General features: G+C 43.9%; 1 protein-coding gene across 1 annotated transcript in view; it reads right to left on the reverse strand.

Moving 5' to 3' along the window:
* Nucleotides 1–20,277, reverse strand: part of TMEFF2 (transmembrane protein with EGF like and two follistatin like domains 2) — a 124,751-nt gene that overhangs the window by 12,730 nt on the left and 91,744 nt on the right. The window contains exons 6-7 of the mRNA XM_036386414.2: nt 19,851–19,999; nt 18,668–18,727 (exon numbers count right to left, since the gene is read on the reverse strand). Coding sequence (XP_036242307.1) covers nt 18,668–18,727; nt 19,851–19,999 — 209 coding nt within the window. The remainder of the gene's footprint in view (nt 1–18,667; nt 18,728–19,850; nt 20,000–20,277) is intronic.

Here is a 20,277-nt window from a genome sequence, read left to right on the forward strand (position 1 = left end):
AGAAGCTATTTTGACACCTATCTCCTTGGAAAAAGTGGTTAAGGAGAATTGACTTACATAATAATTTAATCTTTTAATACTGCTGAGGTCAGTCAAATTTGCAGACGGAAGCTCTTGCTGATATTGAAGTAGTGACTCCTTACACATCACATTATCAGAGGACACGTGAAGGGAAAAAGGGATTTTTGGGTCAAATGTATGCCTTTAACATTCTCAACCTCTTTTGGAAGCATATTCCCCTTGCACCTCCCTGACAGGTCCCAAAGAGATGCTGCAGAGCACAGCACTGGGAACCTTCTTAAGACATCTCTTCTGCCCTGCATGAAAGAGACTTTGTGTGCAATTCTTGTTTGAAATGAAAACAAACATGCAGAGAGTATCCACCTGTGGAGCAAAGGCAGGGATGCTCTGAATTTTGGGAAAGAGCTTTACTTGATGTACTACAGGTGAGAATCTGAACCTGTGGATGAGCCTAGGCATATTTATATTACTCATCTTCAGTCTTCACAGAGTCAGCAATGGTAATGGTGCTGCTTCCTCTGAAAGTGCAGAATTGCTTTAGCAGGTTTGCTGGTACTTAATAGCATCCAACAGGAAGTGAGATCCCACAGCAACTTAGGGATGAAGTCCTTAGGCAGGCTTTCATTTCTGCCATGATAAATCCCAGCTCAGACCCAGCTCTGACGAGACAACAGAGCTTTCTCCTGGGTCTTTGCTGACCAGCTCCAAGGCACACTGTCCTTGGCAAACCTGCCCTGCTGCACTCTGCCAGCTGCTCAGGGCCAGCCCAGGGGGCACCTTCCCCCCTCATGTTCCTGAAACCTGCCTTTTACAATCCCAGAGTGCCTCTTCACAATGAAGGAAATGTGTGCAAGCAACTCGCCTGAAAATCACTGTTTGGGTGGGCGTTGAGTGAGAATTCCGAAGGAAGTGCTTGCTGCTGCTCAAGAGGGAGCTCACCAGCCCACTCTCCCTGAGAGCAAGAGGAAAATGAGACACCAAATGTCAGCTGAAAACGTCTGGCACCACTATGTTGCAGCCTGAGCCTAAATTCCTCCTGCAGCCACTCCAAGTACAAACTTGAAGCTAGTTTTTCAACATGAACTGCACAAAAAATACCCTTCCCATATTAGCTGCTTCACCAAGGGGAAAAAAAGAAATGGAACATGGTGAAATAAATTACATTCACTTCTTTTCTCAGGCACAAAATAGGCTTGCTGAACACAGTAATTTATTAATTTTAAATGTCCCTATGCAAATCAGTTCCCTGGAATAAGATAAAATCCACTTTCCTTTTTAAAAATAATCTAGGGCTTTTTATGTTTGAGATGATGGCAAGATGTCCTAGTGCACTTTGAAAAAAAAATATTGTGCTCTGTCTTTGCAGCAATGCATCGTAATTATTCAGCCTGCTGCCATAATTAATAATAGAAACCAATGAATTAAGACACTAATAATCCCCAGATGTTCAAATGGAGAACAGAATACTTTCAGCTTGTCAGCATATATATGGGGGCTATGCTATATATGTTAAAGCTGTTGCTGAACTTTGGAAATCAAGAAGCACTTTTATTTACAACATCTGTGAATATATCCTCCTTCTTTGAGAAAAGTGATTGAAATCAAGCAACTTGTTAATCATTTTCCTGCATACATAACAAGACCATTTGTCTACTCAAAAGTAAACCAGGACTGCTTTTCTTTTTTTTTACCCTTGTTTTTCACAGTGTGTGCTGTCCCCTTGAATTCACAGATGCCTTACCCTAGAGATTGTACAGGTCCCTAAAAGCCAAGGCTCCTGCATGTAAAAGAAGGTTCTACCAAGTATTTACTGCCATACAAGCTGCAATACAACCCAAAGTTGCACAGTGATGTGGGTACATGGCAGCAAGCACTGCTCACACCTCTGAATGGGAACACCCAGCAATATAAGCTAAACTGGAAGAGAAAAAAACACCACATGGGCTAATGAGTTACTCCAAAGCAGCATTTTCTCCATGTCCAGGTGCTCACATTAGGCTCAGCTCCTTCCTGGGGTGATTGTCTCATTCAGGGAGGTAAGGCAGGCTGCTGCTCACCTTGTCTGACCTCCTCTGCTTCCCTGCCCCATTTCAGCCTCTCACCCTGACCAAGGCCACCCCTAAAGCAGCAGTCACTGCTTTTTGATGCTGCACTCCACCCTTGATTCCAGGACATCCAGAGGAGGCTGATGCACTGAGCTCTCCCTGCAGCAGCTCCACAGAGGACCACTGTGAGGTCCCCAGCTCCCGGTGTCATCTGTGTGTCAGCTGTCCCCAAGCCATCTCCCCACACTTCTGTGGATGAAGTGACACAGACAGAGCTCTTTAAGGCAGCCACTGCCAGGGCCAGTCTTGAGGGCTGCAATCATTGCTAGGTTGTGATTTAATGATGTGGGGCTGTATTGAGGGTTTATCAAAGCCCTAGGTAAAGGGGCCCAGTTTGTGCTGCCTTCTTTTGTGTCAGGATTGAATAAATCTGTGTTAACCCCATTCTTAGAATAGATTAAATCCCTCTTCGTGCTAACTCAGCTACTCTTTGTTTTTGGCAAGCTGCTGACGTTCCCTTCACTCAGATTCCCCTGCCTAAGAGAGATGCCACCAGCCCTGTGGGAGCAGCATCCTCCCCCTTCAGAAACCAGCAGTGTAAAGAAATAAAGTTTATCTCCTTGCACATGATCTCCTTAGGCAGCTCATGACAGAGCCCTTAGAGGATGAGTTAACCTTATTATTATTGTAATTCTGTGTTGAAGAAGAGTTGGTGTCAGTTTAGAGATTTGTGAGGTTCCCTCCAATTAGGCTGCGTGCCTGAAGGCAGAGGGGCGAGCGCTGGATCCATCACACAGCACTGCAGGAGCAGAGTGGGTGTCACCCTCTGTGAGAAATTCCTCCCAACAGCTGAGCCCACAGCTTGTTTTCTCTCCCATCCACCTCTCCTCCAGCTACTCATTAGAGCCAGTGTTGAAGGGGGTAAAAAATGGACAGGAACTCACCAGATCAGGGCTCTTCTCTATGTCCTCCCCTCTGAAAAAGTAAGCCTGAGAGTTTCAATTTACTGCTTAATACCAGATTAAACAGAGATGGAAACACCTCCCCAGCATGTGGATGTTAGCAGCAGAAGATGCTTCTTTCAATCAAATTGTGTCTCCTTCAGAGAAAGCAGGCTTGGATCTGCAGAGGATGGCTAGGAGGGACGCTGCCAGAGGAATATCTACATTTAGCACTGTCTTTTGGGGCACAGCAGACAAGCCACCATCCCTGCTGCACAGCCCCAGCAGCACACAGACATGATTCTCACTAACCAGCAGCTCTTCACAACCCTTCCCAGACTAGCACTGCAGTGACACAGCACTATTAGTTAACTTTGTTATGTGATGATTAAGGAACAAAACTCCCCGAACTTGACCGAGTGGCGTCCTGCTGTTTCTGCTTTGTGTGCTACTATGCAATTTCTATATCAAAGCAGCCCGGCTAGTGCAGCACTCCAGAGCAGCTTATTTATATGTAGATGTGGCTATATGACATTTCCAAATGCCATACATTTGCATATGAAGGTTCCACTTTTTTTTTCCAACTTCAAGTAAACAGTCTGCTGTGATTCCAAAGCAGTGCTTTCCCTCACTTGGAGCTGACTGAGAACCATCCTCCTTTAACAGCTAAAAAACCCCATGAAATGCCCAATTTTCACAATTCAGCAGCCTTAGCCATCAATAGTGTCTTTGGGTGGGTCTTGTGATTTATAGCTGTACCTTTGATACCAAACCGAGCACAGAGAGCAAAACTGCAAGACCTTAAGATTTCATATGAATGGCTACAGATAATCTGCAATACCAATCAATATTTGCAAATAGGCCTCAGACATATGATGGAAGCTTGTGGTCATCCTAAAAAAGCCTGTGGGTCACTTTCATTATAGCTATGAAGATGGTATTGATTTTTGTCACTGATTTTCCACTTGAAAACAAGAGCAGGAGCATGTTGCAGGAGCCACTGAGGAGCTCTGAAACTGCAAACCTAACACAAAAACCACAACCTTATGTAACACCAGGAAAGCCAAGTGGACATTATATATTCAGCTTTCTTGTCAAAGAAGATAAGGCTGAAGCAGATGGTATGTGGGCAAAGTTTCAACCTGAATACATTGCCTTCTAAAAACCAACAGTGCTATGAAAACAGCCCGATTTTGTGGCATGAGGCCCAAGAACACATTACCTGCACATGGAAGAGCTCAGGCCTCGAGGTGTGTGCTGTGGAGGAGCTGCAAGAGCTTCCTGTTGGCAATGTGTGCATGGCAAAACACGACTCTCAGCACTTCTCCTGTGCCACCTTGCATGAGCAGTGTGAGTTATGTGTAATAAACAGACAGCTCCATCCTCATGCACGCTGCAGCTGGGATGCACAGCCACGGTGTGTGCTGAGGGAAGCACTCCTTGGGCATCACCAGATGATGACCACCAGAGCCCATGGTGGCCTCCTCCTCTCCCACAGCTCAGGCCTGCTCCCAGGCTGAGCTCCCTGCTCCCTCCACCTCCCTTTGGGCTAGGAAACACCGAGGAGGGGATGAGCTGCTCCCGTGAGCCCCAGTGCTCTGCCTGCTCTCAGAAGACCATGACAGGCACTTCCTGACTGTGACAACAGGCACAACAACTCTCAGGAGTCACCTTTGCTGTGGTCTCAGCTTATGGAGTTTCATCCACCCGCCACTGCATTTCTAGAGCACCTCATCCTCCACTGCCAACTGGTAGATAGCATCAACTATGACAAATGGGATGAGGTGCCAGAAAGCTGATAAATACTTTTGATATGGCTCTAAAAATAGTGAAGGGATATTTGTATCCTTCTGACACTTTTTGAAAAGTAGATGGATATGCATGACCTAAGTTTGAAGACGGGTGTCAGGAATATTGATGTGTGGAAGGATCAGGATCGTTTGGCTGGCATTGCCCCAGGGGACAGACGCATGACTGATGATGGCTCCGTCTCCCAGCTGAGGGTGTGCTTGGAGGGGGCTCCAGCAGAAAAATGGGAGGGAGCCCATCCAGAAAAAAATCAGGATTCATCTTGCCCACCTAGGATATAATTTCCTTGATGGGGGTGATGAAATTGGAGTAATGGGGTGCAAGTCCTCTTGGAGCAGCACTGCTGTGCCCTAAGTTATGCCCTTGCAATTCCTGCCACATTAACTCCTGTACCATGTATGATTGAGCCTGGCATGTTCTCAGGCTCACACCTGTAAATTTTATCTGGTATTTCCAAACCCCTTCTAGAAATGTGGAAGATAAATACATTTTCTTCCTTTTCCTTCCAATGTCTAGAACAACGTAGACTCCAATTCTCACATCCAACCCCAGGTGTCCCGAAGTTTCCCCTTCTTTTGGCACCTATGCAGGAACTGAAGTACTGGTGCAAGTAGCAGCTCTTCCAGATTGTAAGGAGTACACTGATAGAAATAGCTTTTAAGCTTAAACTGTAGATTAACAAAGCATGCTTCAGTTTGTGTGGAGATGCACTTAGAGGCTGTATGCACCCGCTCATACTCAGAGAACAGGCACATCTTACATAACACATTTTCCATCCATCCTCACCCTTTCAGCTGCCTGCATGGCTTTTACTGGCAGAAAGATCAGGCAGGCAATCAATGAAACAAAGCAGGAACTTCCTCTTGAGAAACTGCTGCACGTAAAAGCACACCCTAATCCAATTACCAGGCTGCTCCCTAATTTCCAATAGGAACTCCAGGTCTGAATGGATTGTTTTCCACAGAGAAGCGGTGCTTGAAAAGGTCTCTGACTTATATTTAGGTCTGCCAGCATGGTGTTATGAGACTTTACTTTCTGGTTTCACACTTCAAACAATCTCAAAAAATTACAGTTAAAAGCAAGTATGAATGGCAAAATTGTCAGAGGTTTGATGGAAGGCACGGGTAAGAAAAGGTTACCCAGGTACGTGACAGTGCGGACAAGTAGGTCAGGGATGTCATTTTGGCTACAAGGCGTTTCCTTCAGTCCTTCTGACACTCTGAAGGTTTTACAGTCCTAGTTTTGCACTGATTTCATATTCAGTTTTGATTACTAAAAGCAGTCCTTTTTTCTTTTTTCCTTTTTTTTTTTTGGGGCACATGTTGGCAAGATGCTGCCAAGCTGAAGTGTAACACCCACTTGGCTCCCTTCCCTCTTTTCTTTTTTTCCAAGGTAGCATCTGTGCTTGTAAAACATGCTGCCTGAGAGGATTCATCCAGGAAACTAAAGAAAGAGCTGCAGAATTTTGGGGGAAGTGTGTGCGAGAAAATAGGAGACTGAAATAAAAATACTTGACTCCTATATGTGGTATTTTTGTACACTTCCTGGATCACATGCCTGGCAAATCCCTTGTGAATATCCTGGTTATTTTAGTTGCCAGAACATGACCCTGAATGGCCTGTGACTACTCAGAGATATGTTTGTTGTTGGCTAAAAGCATGGTTTCAGCCATACTTTTCACTGCTTTTGTTCAGGCTATTCAGAAAAGTTTTGTTATGCTCAGAAACATTTTATTGGCATGTTGCAACCCCGTGATCACTCCTCCATACAAATCAAACACTTGCTGAGGGATGAATCCTACATGGTTTGATGCTATTTTTACTCACCCCTTTGCCCTGAGTCCTGTATTGTAAAACTGTGATGGCAATGGGTCCACACAGTCTACAACCTTGCTTTTTGTATCAGTCCAGCTGTATTGTTAAAATCTTTTGTGGCTGCCCCAGAGGCTTGGCTTTCAGCAGACTGTATGTTTGAAATTCCTACTTGGTAAACAGGAGCACACCAAGCAGTGTGCATCCTTTCCCATGCCTGGAGCTGGAGAGATATCCCTTACTAGTCCCAGTTTTAAGTGTAGGAGAAAATGGATAAAACAATATAAAATGTCACTGCAGCAAAACCTGCTATTTTACCAAAGATACACTCTTTCCCATCTGTCATGAAACCCTGCAATGGAGGGACAGAGCCAAAACCTTTGCACGTTCTTGAGTTTGCATCAAAAGGCTCCAATGTCACCACACAAATTTAAGCTTTTTGCCTATTACTCCAGTACCACAGGTCTATCAGGCAGTAGCTGATCTCTGAGATGCAGAGAGGAGCCCACCCAAGGCTGCAGAACACACTCTGTGCCTATCAGAGCCTGAGGGGCTGCCAGAGACCCCTCCAAGGCACACTGAAGACACTGCTACGGAGCTGTCACCTCCCCTTGTCCACTGACTCCAAACTCTTCCACTGCCCTCGAGCTCAGTTCCCCACAGACCCAGCCCAGACTCTGCCTGCTCAAATACACCAACAGCAGCCAGCATCTGGTGGCCTATCTCCCATCAAACCCTTCCATCCAGACCCCTGGCCATTCCTGAGTGATGGGACACAAAGCAAGCACGGAGCTCACCCTGCAATTTCCTTCCATAAAAAGTGGAACAGCTTCTCTAGGCCCCAGAGGTCCTGGGATTCATCACTGGTCACACAGCTCATTTTGAAGCACAGACAGAAAAGCCTATTAAGAACATCTTTTCTTTAAAATAAATGAATACCTGCATTTGCTATTTTTATACACCTGTTATTATTGTCTTGCAGCAGTGCCACAGAAGTGAGCTGTAAAGATGGCATTTGTGAAAATAAAGGGTTTGGTATTTTAACTCCTAGAGCTAATATTGAAAGCAGGAGAAGCTGAATGGAAAAGAAAGGGCAATTCTATGAAATGGAAAATTTACTAAGAATAAAAATGGACAAAAAAGCCATACAGAGAAATCTCAAAGCCATTAAACTCAATGGCCATTCTCCCACTACCTTCAGCAAGGCTGGAATTTTACCTACTGCCTCTTTAAATCTTATTGACTCTTATAACAGTATTTTAAACCAAACAGCTGACATCCTTCTGCCCAGCCAAGGCCTTTTAAATCACTGAAATGCAGGATGGAAAAAAAATCTGCAGTGCCAGATGTGTCTAAAAACAGTCACAGTTCTTGTTGAGGCAATCTGCAGAGGAAAATGGTTAGCATTTATCATGCCTGACAAAACACTAATAGTTTATCAGTTTTGATATTATAGACTAATAACAAGCTTTTCCATGGCTACTTCATTTGCAGAGCATGGAGACAGGCTGCCCTACTGTTACTTGATTTTAGAACAGTTGCTTTTTATTTAATCCTTTCCCATCCTAGCTGGATGGAAGCACACTTCCATTATTAAATGAAATTGTAAACTAAATACTCTAGGGAAGGGGTGGTTTTGATGTATACCTGACACAGTTTTAAACCACAGATAAAATAAGAGGGAGATTAAAACCATAGGGAGAGAGTTTTAATTTATTTTTCCCCCCTGAAAAATATTTTGCCATTATGTAATGCTGTCTAAAATGGCTAAGGCTTGTGGTAACAGCAGTAGGCAAAGCAGTGCATTTTGATTCAGTGCTGATAGTATTCTGACATGCACTGGCACAGGTACTCTAATAGCACATTTTGTTTACAGCTGTTGCATTTCCAAGAGGAGAGTTTCACAGTCACTTAACACCCATGGGTACAAGGTAAAATGACAGCCCAAGTGTGTAAGAAGTCACCTTTCTAGGCAGGTAAATATTGCTTTTCAAACCTCAGTTATTAAGAGCACTTCTGCTTGCTCAGTGATACAGAGGTGCTCCTCAAACTGCCAAGGCTGGGTTTATCCTGAATGCAGAGGAATGTTTGTTTGGACAGAAGCATGGGAGAAGGCACAGCTTATATTCAAACTGCTGCATCTCCCACTGAAATTCATACTTTCTCTAAATCATTTCCCTTTTCCTTCAGAAACAAGCTTCTGTCACTCATGGTTTCTTACATTAAATGTTAATATGGAAAGAATAGTTATGTTGCATTGTTTAAAAAATCAGTGCAGGGTGTGGCTTCTAGCAGGTGTGTTCAATGGAAAAGGTAAATGCACATTTTAGCAGGTGTGTTCAATGGAAAAGGTAAATGCACATTTTAGCAGGTGTGTTCAATGGAAAAGGTAAATGCACATTTTAGCAGGTGTGTTCAATGGAAAAGGTAAATGCACATTTTAGCAGGTGTGTTCAATGGAAAAGGTAAATGCACATTTTAGCAGGTGTGTTCAATGGAAAAGGTAAATGCACATTTTAGCAGGTGTGTTCAATGGAAAGAAGTGGAACCATTAGCCAAGTGAAACTGTTGTGGCAAAACATTTGTCTGTTTTTACTTTCTTTATCCAAATCGGTTAAACCAGGGAAAATTTGGCATTTGTCTCCATCTAGTCTAATTCTGAAGGTCTACTAAAAATAAATATAACCAGCTCCTTCTTTTCTTCTCCAACTGCACTTTCTTTAATTCCAGTAGATGCATTTATACTCCTGAATCCAGGTGAAAAAAGGCTCAGGTTACCACTGCACGTGTCTAAATGATCAAATTATCTCGTGTTTGTATTGCAATTTGACATGATGATACTCCTTCTACAAAAAAGGATGTTTCAGTCAGTTCTAAGTAGCAACTTTCCTTATGGTTACAATTTATTTATTACAACTGTCATATGCTTTCATCTTGTGGTATTTTGATATCTAACATTTCATAAAGAATGCCAAAACATCCCATGAAACAAAATTCTGAGAAAATTCAGTTCTATGAATATTTCAAAATAAGTTTTTTTACATTTCAGACTAGATCAAACACAAATATTTAAATGTTGATGTTTCCTGAAAACGGATATTCTAGCATCTAATTATAACTTTAACTCTCAAATCCTTGGGAAAATAAGGATTCCTAACAGCAAATTCACAGAAATTTGGCCTAAAATAGAGATGCTGGGCATAAAAATACACTGTGGTGCTCCTTAATATCTATCTAACTAATTCAAATAAGTGTAGTGGATGGCAGACAGCTGCTGTGCACCATTTTCAACAGTATCCTTCAAGGATGACTCTTGAGATGATCAAAGTGCCTGGAGCCCAGAGGAAGGATGGAAAGGGAAATTCCTCCCCCAATCCAGAAAACAGGGTTAATTTCCCAGCCTGTTCCTTGAGGAAGACTGACAGAATCTTGTCTCAGATACCTTTTCTTTTTTAAATTTCTTTTCTTGTCGGGGAAGCAGGGGAGTTGAGAAAGGAAAGAAGATTCTATCAAGAGGGAAATGCCTTCAGGGTGTCAAAATGCCAAAGACAGCACCTACCATGCTCCTGGCACGAGGATGAAGTGCTGGGGTTACAGACTGACACCTACAACAGCAGCACAGTGTGAAACCCAGGCACCACAGCAGAGTCCCCTAGGAGTCACATGTGACCCTGCCTCACCCTAAGGGTCAGGCTGTTGGTCCCACAGAGGAACTGGGCTGCACAGTCCTTCTAGACCCCAAAGGGAGAAGAATTTAAGCTTCCCTGTGATTTCTGGTGTGCAGCAGGTCTGGGGCTGTCTGCAGTAAATTTAAGTACAGATCTGTGAAGCCACTTCATGGCCTTAGCTGGTGTTCACACAGAACTCTGCTACTTAATGCTGGTCTGTCTCAAAGGAAGGGCCTGAAAATGGTGAAGATGCAGTATTAACTAGGTGCTACAAAGTGATTTAGTCAGTTATAAAGAGACCTTTTTGGTTAACTGTAAATCCCTTCACAATGGCAGTGCTGCAGCCAGGAATTATGGTGCATATTCCATATATCCATGGCAGTCGAACATTGGCTGTACATCATGTTGTTTCATTCCCATAAACCTCAGAAAACAAAGGTTAGGAAAAACAAATTTTGTGAATAGCTGTAAGTAGAGCATAAAAACTAGCATGACTGCAAACCATAAATGTAATTTTTTGAGGGTGCCTACCCTTTCCACTAGAGGCCCTATTTAGGAAGTAGTATGTGGTTAAAGACAACTTGAGAAATCAGGCACAAATCAGCTTGCATTGAGTTTTGGGATCACATTTTTATGTGTAAGCAGGAAAATGTATTTCTCTTCTGCAAGCTTTACCTTCCTTTCAGCTTGCCCATTCTTCTGATCAAAACACAGATACTGAGCAGAGGACCAAGAGATCAGCAAATACTGAAAGGTTCAGGTTTGCTTGTGAAGATGGGTCCCTGTGCTCCAAATAACACCAAATGTCACAGCTGAGATGGCCACAACACACAGAGTATCACCACACAGTTTCAGAAGGCTTTAAGCATTCACCCATACAGTAACACAACATCACATCAGAAGGCTCAGGGTATCTGCCCATAGAGAGTAACACCATCTCACTTCAGAAGGCTGCAAGCTCTGCTCTTTCTTGTTCTTCAGCCCAACCTTTCATCCCCTCCTGTTGATGCCCTGCCCCTGTGTGCCCTCTGTTCCCTGTGGTGGTTGGTCAGTGCCCCTGGGCACTCCCTGGCTCATTGCTGTCAGTGCTGCTCACAGCTGTGCCCATTGGGGATGAGGCTGGGCCACAGCCCCACTCCCAGTCACCACAAACTGTGTGCCTACAACCAAACATATGTAAATGGAACCCTGTGTGCTTCTGGAATGGGACACAAATGGAAGAATCTGTAGAAATGCCTTCATGAACTCAGGTCTGCTCATCTCTATTGCACATAGAATTTCTGTTTTTATCCATAACCTTTAAGAGAACAAAATGTTACAGAAGACTGCTAACATGATAGCATAAGGGGAAAATCAACAAGTGAGGCACACAGCAAGCAAGTCTTGGGCAAGCAGAAGTGTTTGGAGCAAGCTTCATGAATTTCTCACAGTTCTGATGGAAACCCCATATGAAAAAATATACTTGGATTACAACCTCCACCCTCACCCCACATATCATTTACACCTGAATTCACTTCCAGGAGTTAAATGCTTCAGAGATGCTGACAACAGTAAAATAGCCTGGGTCTGGTTTTGTATTTTTTTAGGCTGCCTGTGCTAATACTGGTGTTACAAGTTGGAATTGTTTTCCCTGTTTGTTTCCTACAGATCAGATTCTTAGCCTGGATTTATTGAATTTTCAGGCTCCCAAGCTTTAATGCAAATCAAATAGCTTTCTTTATAATGTTCACTCACAACAATACTGAATTTGTTTATTATGGGAAAAAAGCACAAACGTAGTCTGCAACTTTTGATTCACATTCATTAGTGACTGAATTAAGGGCTAAGCTTTAGAGGCACAAATGGAAATGTTCTTCCTCCTTGAGCTACATCAGTCTAAGGCAAAGAGATGTCTAGCAGTTCACCTGAGACCTAATTTAAGTTTTAATGCTAACAATTACAGGTTCCATGAGCATGACACTGGGAAATTGTAAGTAATGAAAAGACACAATTTATCTCATTATAAAACCAAAAACCCCCCCGAAATCCAAAAGAACAAGGCACATTTAACCAAGCTCAGCGTGTGCAATTCAAAGTTAGAGGAGAACTCCCATAAAAAGTGAGGTATTCTCTTGAGGCTGGCAGATTAAATGAGCAATATTTCTCTCTCCCTCTCGCTTGTTTTTAAAATCTCCATAAGCCTGTTTTCATTTTGCATGCTCCTCAGGAGGAGACTGTTAGGAGTAAGTGCTGTTAAATCACATGGCACAGTGCTCTGGAGTGCTGCAGTTTCCTTCCTGGCAGGGGGCTTGTTTGTGAGGCTATTACGTGACCCCTACGACAGTGTGTCTGTCTCCCATTCCAAAAAAATTATGTAGAGCAAGATAGAGCCAAGCAGCATCTGAAGGTAAATTTGAGAGGGGTCTACAGAAGAAAAGCACTTGGGGTAGCCTGTGCTACAGTGCCCATAACAAGACAACTGCATTATTGCCCCAGCCTTACCTATTTTAGAAATGAAACATCCAGTTTTCCTCATGACTCAGGAATAGGCTTAAGTGGGACTTTCCACACTCCACCTTTTACAGCCCTGGAGTTAAATCACAAAAGAAGTAGCTGCAGGTTTTCATTTCAAAAACACCCAGGACAAGTGGAGGTTTGGGGGCCATGAGAGTGGTTGGGACTGACTCTGTTGTCTACTCAGACTTGAGTTCAGAAGTAGCTGGCAGTAGGATTTACTGACCCAATAGCTGGGATCTATCACTGCCTTTTAGATTTTCCTCTGGATACCAACAACACTGGAGGAGCTGCAAGGCAACAGAAGGGCTGGAGACCACCAGGCTACAGGGATCTCTTTTGTGTTTGAAAACCTCTCAGAATAATCTAGACTGGGCTTTCTTCCTGTGTTTTGCAGAGCTCATCTACCACTTTTTGAGGACTTCCACTGTGCATAAAACCTTGCAAAAAATGCAAACAACAATTTGTAAATGCAAACAACAATTCAAGCAACACTAAAAAGCTTCCCATTTAAAAAAAATGTATGAATTGTACCATTCTTGTTCTTCCACAGGTTGGAGTGTGTGTGTCTGTGTGTGCGTGTGAGCACAGGTGGAGGCTGCAGCTAGACAGCATTCATGCTGCCACACAGCTGTCAAAATATTAAAATCTAGTTTTTTTCAATTTTAAGCGATTTGATGGAATAGCAGGAAGGCTTTCTACATAATCTATTTATTTAGTGTGAGAACCTCTGAGTCTGAGGAATCTAAAGGCAAGCAAATCTGCATATGCAAGGATGTAATTTCCCTCACATTTTTACAAAGCTGCAGATGAGAAATAGTTTCTCTCTAGCTGTGATGGTTGCACAGTGTTCAGCTTTGTGTCTCACTTGCTAATTCCATTAAGAAGAAAGGAAAGCCTGGTTCACAAAGGCAGAGCAAAAATGCACCACAGTTTATATCCCATAGCTAAGCTCTGGGGCTTTATTGTTCTTCAGCAGTTCAGAAAATGGCTGAACACTAGTAGACACAAAATTTAATTTAAACAGACAATGTCAAGTGGTTTAGACTCCAAACTTAACCTACTTTGAAAATGTTATGATCTGGAGAAGGACTCTAGTTTGAAGTTCTCATATTTTAGTCCAGAGGGGGAAAAACATTAAAAATTGTCACTATAGAAATTCAGCACTGCTGTTCTGATTCCTGGCTACTCTCCAGGCCCGTTACAGACAATGAAGATGACTGTGACTGAATTATATTTATTTTGGAGTCCAAGACTCTTGGACTTTTGAAGGGTCTCATTGAGGAGTCTGAGACCCTTCTTTATCCTTGTAACGTGCGATGGCTGTCATGGCCTTCATCCCACAGCCCTGCCCCAGCCGAGGGAAGATGATGTGTTGACAGATGGATTTTGCCCTTTTTGGTGGAGCTGTGAGTTTGTTTGGGCAACACATCCATCTGCTGGATTACTCTCCCGAGCAGCCCTGGGAGTGCCAGGACGGCCCCGGTGCCAGGAAGCGCTCTGAAAAAGATCCAAGGCTGTCATGCAGGTTTGAAATCCCATGGGGAGCCAGGAGGGTGAGCAGGGAACAGAGCAGCCACGAGCAGACGTGCAGCACTTTGTGCTCGTTATCAGTTTTGGGCACAGCAACAGCACTGGCAGGATGGGCCAAGGCAGTGGCTGCAGGAGAGTCCCAGGACTCCCTAAGAACCCAGAAAGCACCACCTGAGGCTGCTGCCAAGGGAGAGTTTACTGCCCTTGAGGAACCCAAAAATACAGCTCAAACCGACCACTTGTGGATGCACATTTTTCACCAGAGGAGACTATTTGGGCTGAAAATGCCTCCTTCCCCCTTCCATCAGTTTCTCTGCGCTGCTGGCATTCAGCTGCTGAGACTTGATCTAATCAATGCTCATATGGGGAGGTTTGTCTGGCCTGGAAGATGATATTATGGAATAGGTCTATCAAATTTGTCAGTGTCTTCGCCGACAATTTTCATGAATATATAACATTGAAATATGGTACATCCATGCTGACTTATTCCTTATGGCGCTTAAAATGGCTTGAAAAAAAAACCCTCTGTAATTTGATAATGAGAAAGGATAAAGTCATTAGGGGGGTAATTGCTAATATCCAGATCTTAAGAAGAGACTATAAATACTGAAGAATACAAATAAATAGGCAAATGGATTAACAAGATGAGAACTCCTTGATTGCCTGGCCTCTGAATTCCAAAATGCCACCAAAACAGCCTTATTTATGCATATAATGGGGAAATTCAAGAAAACATCCATCGTGGGACTTTCAGCTCAGACACTACATTCTTAAACACACATTACACTTCAAATGCTTTAAAATGCTCTTTCCTGGAAATTGCAAGATAAAGTGTGTTTCTATTGGATTTGAGGGAAAAATCGCACCCATTCATTTATTCACTAAAACCAAATCTCACTGCACAAACTTGATCAAGGTCAACAATCTGCCATTTGTTGAGGAGAGTGAAAATCTCCCCAAGTCTAATAAATACCTTGGGGTTTCAGAAAGAGGAGAGGCCAGAACTGCACAGAGGCACAAGTGTACATGAATGGCACAGGCAGCCGTGGCAAAGGCGGAATGGTGACCCTGCAGAGGCAGGACAGGGTCAGAGAAGGGCCTCCTACAGCTCACTCTTCTCAGGTTTGCTTTGTTGTAAAAGGGGGTACCACTTTTTGGGTGATATTGGTCTGGCACTTAAGAGTGCTGGCATAAATCTTGCCTGTGTAAAGCAAGAGCCCTTAGAAACCGAGGCAATGCAAACCTACAGCGAAGATTTACCCCCCAAAGGAACGAGTACCCTTGGCTTTGCAAACCAAAGATTTGTGTGTTATTGGTGAGCATCAGCAGGCTGGCAAGAACAGGAGGGAGCTAAGATGCTGATGGAACAGACAGTTTGAATAGTTGGATATGGAAAAACTCAGCTGGGTTTTGGGACTTGTGGCTGTTTGCAGAGCTGCTGCCTTTGCGGGCCCCCGTGGTGGGCGTGCTGGGGCGGTTATGGAAAAACCCTCACTGCTCAGCCACCACAGTCCCTGCAAAGAGCATTTGGCTGCATTAGCATAATTGACAACATCAATTATGCCCACTGCTATACCCTCCCCTGGGAAAGGCTGTCCATACAAGCCAATGTTTTTAAAAGCGTGTGGTGCTCACGGTCTCGGCGAATTTTAGCGCTGTTAAACGGCAGAGAACAAAGGTATTCTCTGGAAAGCTGCAGGCTCGGGGAAATTGCTTCAGAGGCTGAGGAACTGTTGCTTTTCACACAAAGCTCCCCATGGTTAGGGCAGCATTTCCTGTCTGAGGTGATACAAAGGTGAGAAAAAAGTAGCACATACCACATTCTTATCACAGCCATCACCATCAAATGTTTCTGCAGCTGAAAGAACACGAGGATGGCACAGAGCTTCCTGTCTGGCAAACGCTGATGCCTGAATGTTCACTGAGGCTCAGTTTTATACTGCTGCCTTCTTTTTCCCTGATTATTTCCGGAAGGCTGGAGTTGGTGCAGCTTTTTGATACAGCAGTCTCATTCCCCTAAGGTCTCCTGATGGGGTTATGCCCCACACATTTGGGGGCACTGGAGGCAAATGGATTGCCCTGCATAAACTAGCAATTTTCACCCTACATGCTGTTACTGTATGTAAAAATGAAAAATTTAAGCCAGAGGAATGGGTGCACACAAAATTTAACTGTAGCTAGCACAGGTGATTGTGGCTGAGGTTAAATCAGTGGATAGAACCTGGTGAGACCCAGGGAACACAGCCACCACCCTTGAGAAGCCCACTGGGGCCTGAGGCACACCAGAAGCCCCAAGAAGTGGTTTTCTAAGGAGCAACAATGGTGTCTTCCTGTGCCTGAGGTACCTGCTGGACTTCACTGCTGATTCAGGATGCCTCCATCACTCCCATGGCTGTGGGGAGGAAGGTGCTGTGTGTCCTTTCCACAGGTCTCTGTCATCTCTCACTGGACCATCTGTTCCCACACTCCTGACCTCCTGGTGCTTGGAGACCATCTCCACTACAGACCTGCTCCTCTGTGCCTTGGCTCTGCCTTCCTCCCTGTCAGGTAACCCAGATTCCTCCCTTCTTGGCTCCCAACCCCTGACAACACTTTGCTGCAGTCAATGTTCTTCTACCTAGCACCTCTTCTCTTGAATGTGGGCTGAAATATCATCTCTCCTAAGCAAGAGCTGTTCTCTTTCTCCTGCTCACTTGAGCTCAAGGTGCCTTCTGTGCTCCTCCTCCTCCATGACCCATGACATGGCTTTCTGTTGTCACCACTGCAACCTCCTCCTCTTCCCTAATGCCCAACCTGCCTTTCCCTCCCTTCTTGTTGCAACTCAGGTACTTCCTGCTGTCTCCTCTCAAGCTGATGTGGGTCCCTGCCATCCTAAAGCAAATCCACCAGGCAGCAGTAGCATAGGACAGCTGCACACTGAAAAGGGCTCCAGGCCTTCAGCTCAGCTTGGGGAAGCCAGTACTCTCCTCAACTCTCCAGCAAGAAAGAGAAAGGATTTAAGATAACATTACCTGATCTTATTTCTAACTTAAAATAAATCATTTTGGCCTACTTGGCCTTATCTCCTGTCCCCAAAGGACACAACATTAGCCTTTCCAGCCTTTTAAGAAAGCTGACTACTACCTCCCACAAAAAGCTGAGGGTAATCAAGAGTTCAGAGGAAAGACACTGAAGACTTTTTTCTTTGCATGTCTCTGTCTTCACCAATGAAAGGGCTCCTTGGCAGTAGGAAACACCTGCACCATGGCTCACCCTTGATCTTCTAGAAATTCATTCCAGCATTTTCTTTCCACAGCAACTTCTACCCTCCCTGCTTCACACTGCAGCAACCCTCAACACTTCACACTACTCTGCCTCACCACAACATCATTTATTCAGAGCTCTATGTTTTAATCATCACACACTGTTTTAAGTAGGAACAGAACAATCATTTCTAAGGCTGGGTACCCCACTGTCACAGGGATGGCACAGGAGATGACCAGCTGGATCAAATACTGCCCCAGCACTCTCCCAGCAGGAAATGTTCACACCTGTGAAACCGTCACCTGGCTTTTCACCCGAGCCACTCAGGCAAGCCCAGCCATCCACACCTACTCTCTCCAAACACTTCAAAACCACAGAAATATCAGGAAACTGAAGCAATGAGTGCATCACCTGACCCATTTTCACCAGACCTTCCCAGAGGCTTTCATTCTCAGTGTGAGCTGTGAACATTTGCATGCACGTGCACACGCATACGCGTTCCATTTCTAAATCAATCCTCCCAGGCAAAGGGTGTAAAAAATGTCTCCCAAACCTCACTAGTATTTACATGTTTTTAATTTCAAGTGCCATATAGGGCTATTCAGCCATTATATTTTACTATAGCTTCTAAATAAATTAAACCCATTTATCATTAAACCCCCCCACATTTTAAGAACCTTATTAGCTTCATAGTTAAATGCCGACAGGTAATATCTATTATGGCAGCGTTTCATGGTATCCCAGCAGTGCTATGAGCTGGATTTTCACTTCCTTAAACCTGTATATCATGACAAAAATATTCATAATCTAGTGCGCTGATTCTGTAATTTTCAATAATGTCTGCTAATTCTGGCAAATAATTTACAGTACTTATTTCCTCTGTCAAAACAGGTGTTTTATGGCCAGAGTAGCTGTAGGTTGACAAAAATAGAAGAAGCCCATTTATTAAGAAGAGAGTTTGTAGCAAAAGAAAGATTAATGGAAAGGCAGTAAACCAGGAAAACCATACTAGAAGATGAGGACATTTCACCCCAGCAAATGAAGGAGAAAAGAGACTTACACAGATCCTGTGAATTGTGATTCTCACAGAATAGGAACCGTACCTGCATAATCTGTCCTTGCATAATGCCCATCTTCTGATTTTGTAGTTGTTGTAGTATTGTCTGTGTGAAAAGAAATGTGTTGAGTTGCCTGGGGAGCCTGGACTCAATACAGCCCATGCCCCCACCACAGTGCCCAGGCAATGCTAACTTCCCTTGCACACACATCATCTCTGCTGGCTGCAAGGCTCTCCTGGGCCTGCCAGGTGAAAACAGCAGGATCTTTTTTCTAACAATATGTGATAACAGATTGCAGCTGGGATAAATATATCAGTCTGAAGCAGGAGTTGTCATTTCTGCTCTACTTGAAGTAATTGGGGAGTTTTAATATGTACCCTGAAATGAACTGCCACTTAGGGTGGTTAACTTTAAAGAGACAGGAGTAAACTGGAATGTATTTAATACACCTGTATAGTATGGCCTTGTAAGTAGATGTACTGAGGATTTATGGGTCAGAAGCTAAGGAAAAAAGCTATTGAGAGTCTGAGCCTCAGCAGACACTTTATCTACAGGAGCTATTAAAAGGCAAATTCTCTTCATTTTCATTTTTGAGAAAAACAGGGTTTTTAAAGTCAGCTCAAGGGTTACAGGTGATGTAGTAGCCCAAGAGATGGGCACAGAGAAGCACTGTATTTATGGAGGAACAGAGAGAGCCTCGAGCCATGATTGGAAAACTTCCTTCCAGGCATCTTGGGGCCCAGCAAGGGTCACCTGAAGAACCAGCCCAAGCACTGTGTTTGGGAGCACCTCTTCAGAGTGTCTCCCGAGACTGCCTCATGCTGCTCCAGTTAAGAGAGCCCTAGAGGATCCATCCTGGGTGGCAGAATGTATCTGAGGGGCATTCCCACTGTCCTGCTCCAGCTGCAGCCTGGCAGACAGAGCTCTGGGCAAGCTGCGTGGGGCAGGAGACTGGTGACTGATGCAGAACCCAGTGCAGGGCTGGGCAGTGCCCTGCTGCTGCTCTGGGCAGGGTTAGGAGTGGTGCCCTCCTCTCATGCCTCGCTGTGTCTGCCTCATGGAGGGCTCTGCCTCTCACCACATCCTGAGCTCTACAGTATCAACTGCAGCAGTCTAATGGAAATATAACAATTACCAAATAAGAAGCCAGCCCTGGTTCTGTTTCTTTTTTTCTCCCTGAACAAAAATTGAAAACATTCTTTGAAATGAGTTTTGTTATGAGAGTTACCTTGACATCGACCCAAAGACATGACTTCAATTTTCTCCTGTTTCTGGCATGATGCCTCTTTGATTTGACATGCATTATCATAAGATTTCCCATCGGAAGCACAAAGAGGATTGAAGTTGGTTTGAGAACAGTCAATGTTGCACACACACCTGAAAAGATATAGAAAGAGAAAAAAGAAGAGGCTAATATGAGAAACTTTTTTCAAGACATCATAAATACATCTCAGAAATATAAGTGTTTGTATTATCCTGACTGTACAATGCAAATCAACATAATGAAAGCAGAAAGTTCTGTCAAGAGGTCATTTGTATTTCTTGATGGAAATGAGATGCAGGGAGAGGGAAAAGGCACATAAAAGCAAGCAAAAAGAAAGATAAAATAAGTGTGTTTTACATGGAAAACTGTACCACTTGTAATCCCCTGTAAA

This window comes from Molothrus ater, chromosome 7, assembly GCF_012460135.2.
Source record: "Molothrus ater isolate BHLD 08-10-18 breed brown headed cowbird chromosome 7, BPBGC_Mater_1.1, whole genome shotgun sequence".
NCBI classification, from domain to species: Eukaryota; Metazoa; Chordata; class Aves; order Passeriformes; family Icteridae; genus Molothrus; species Molothrus ater.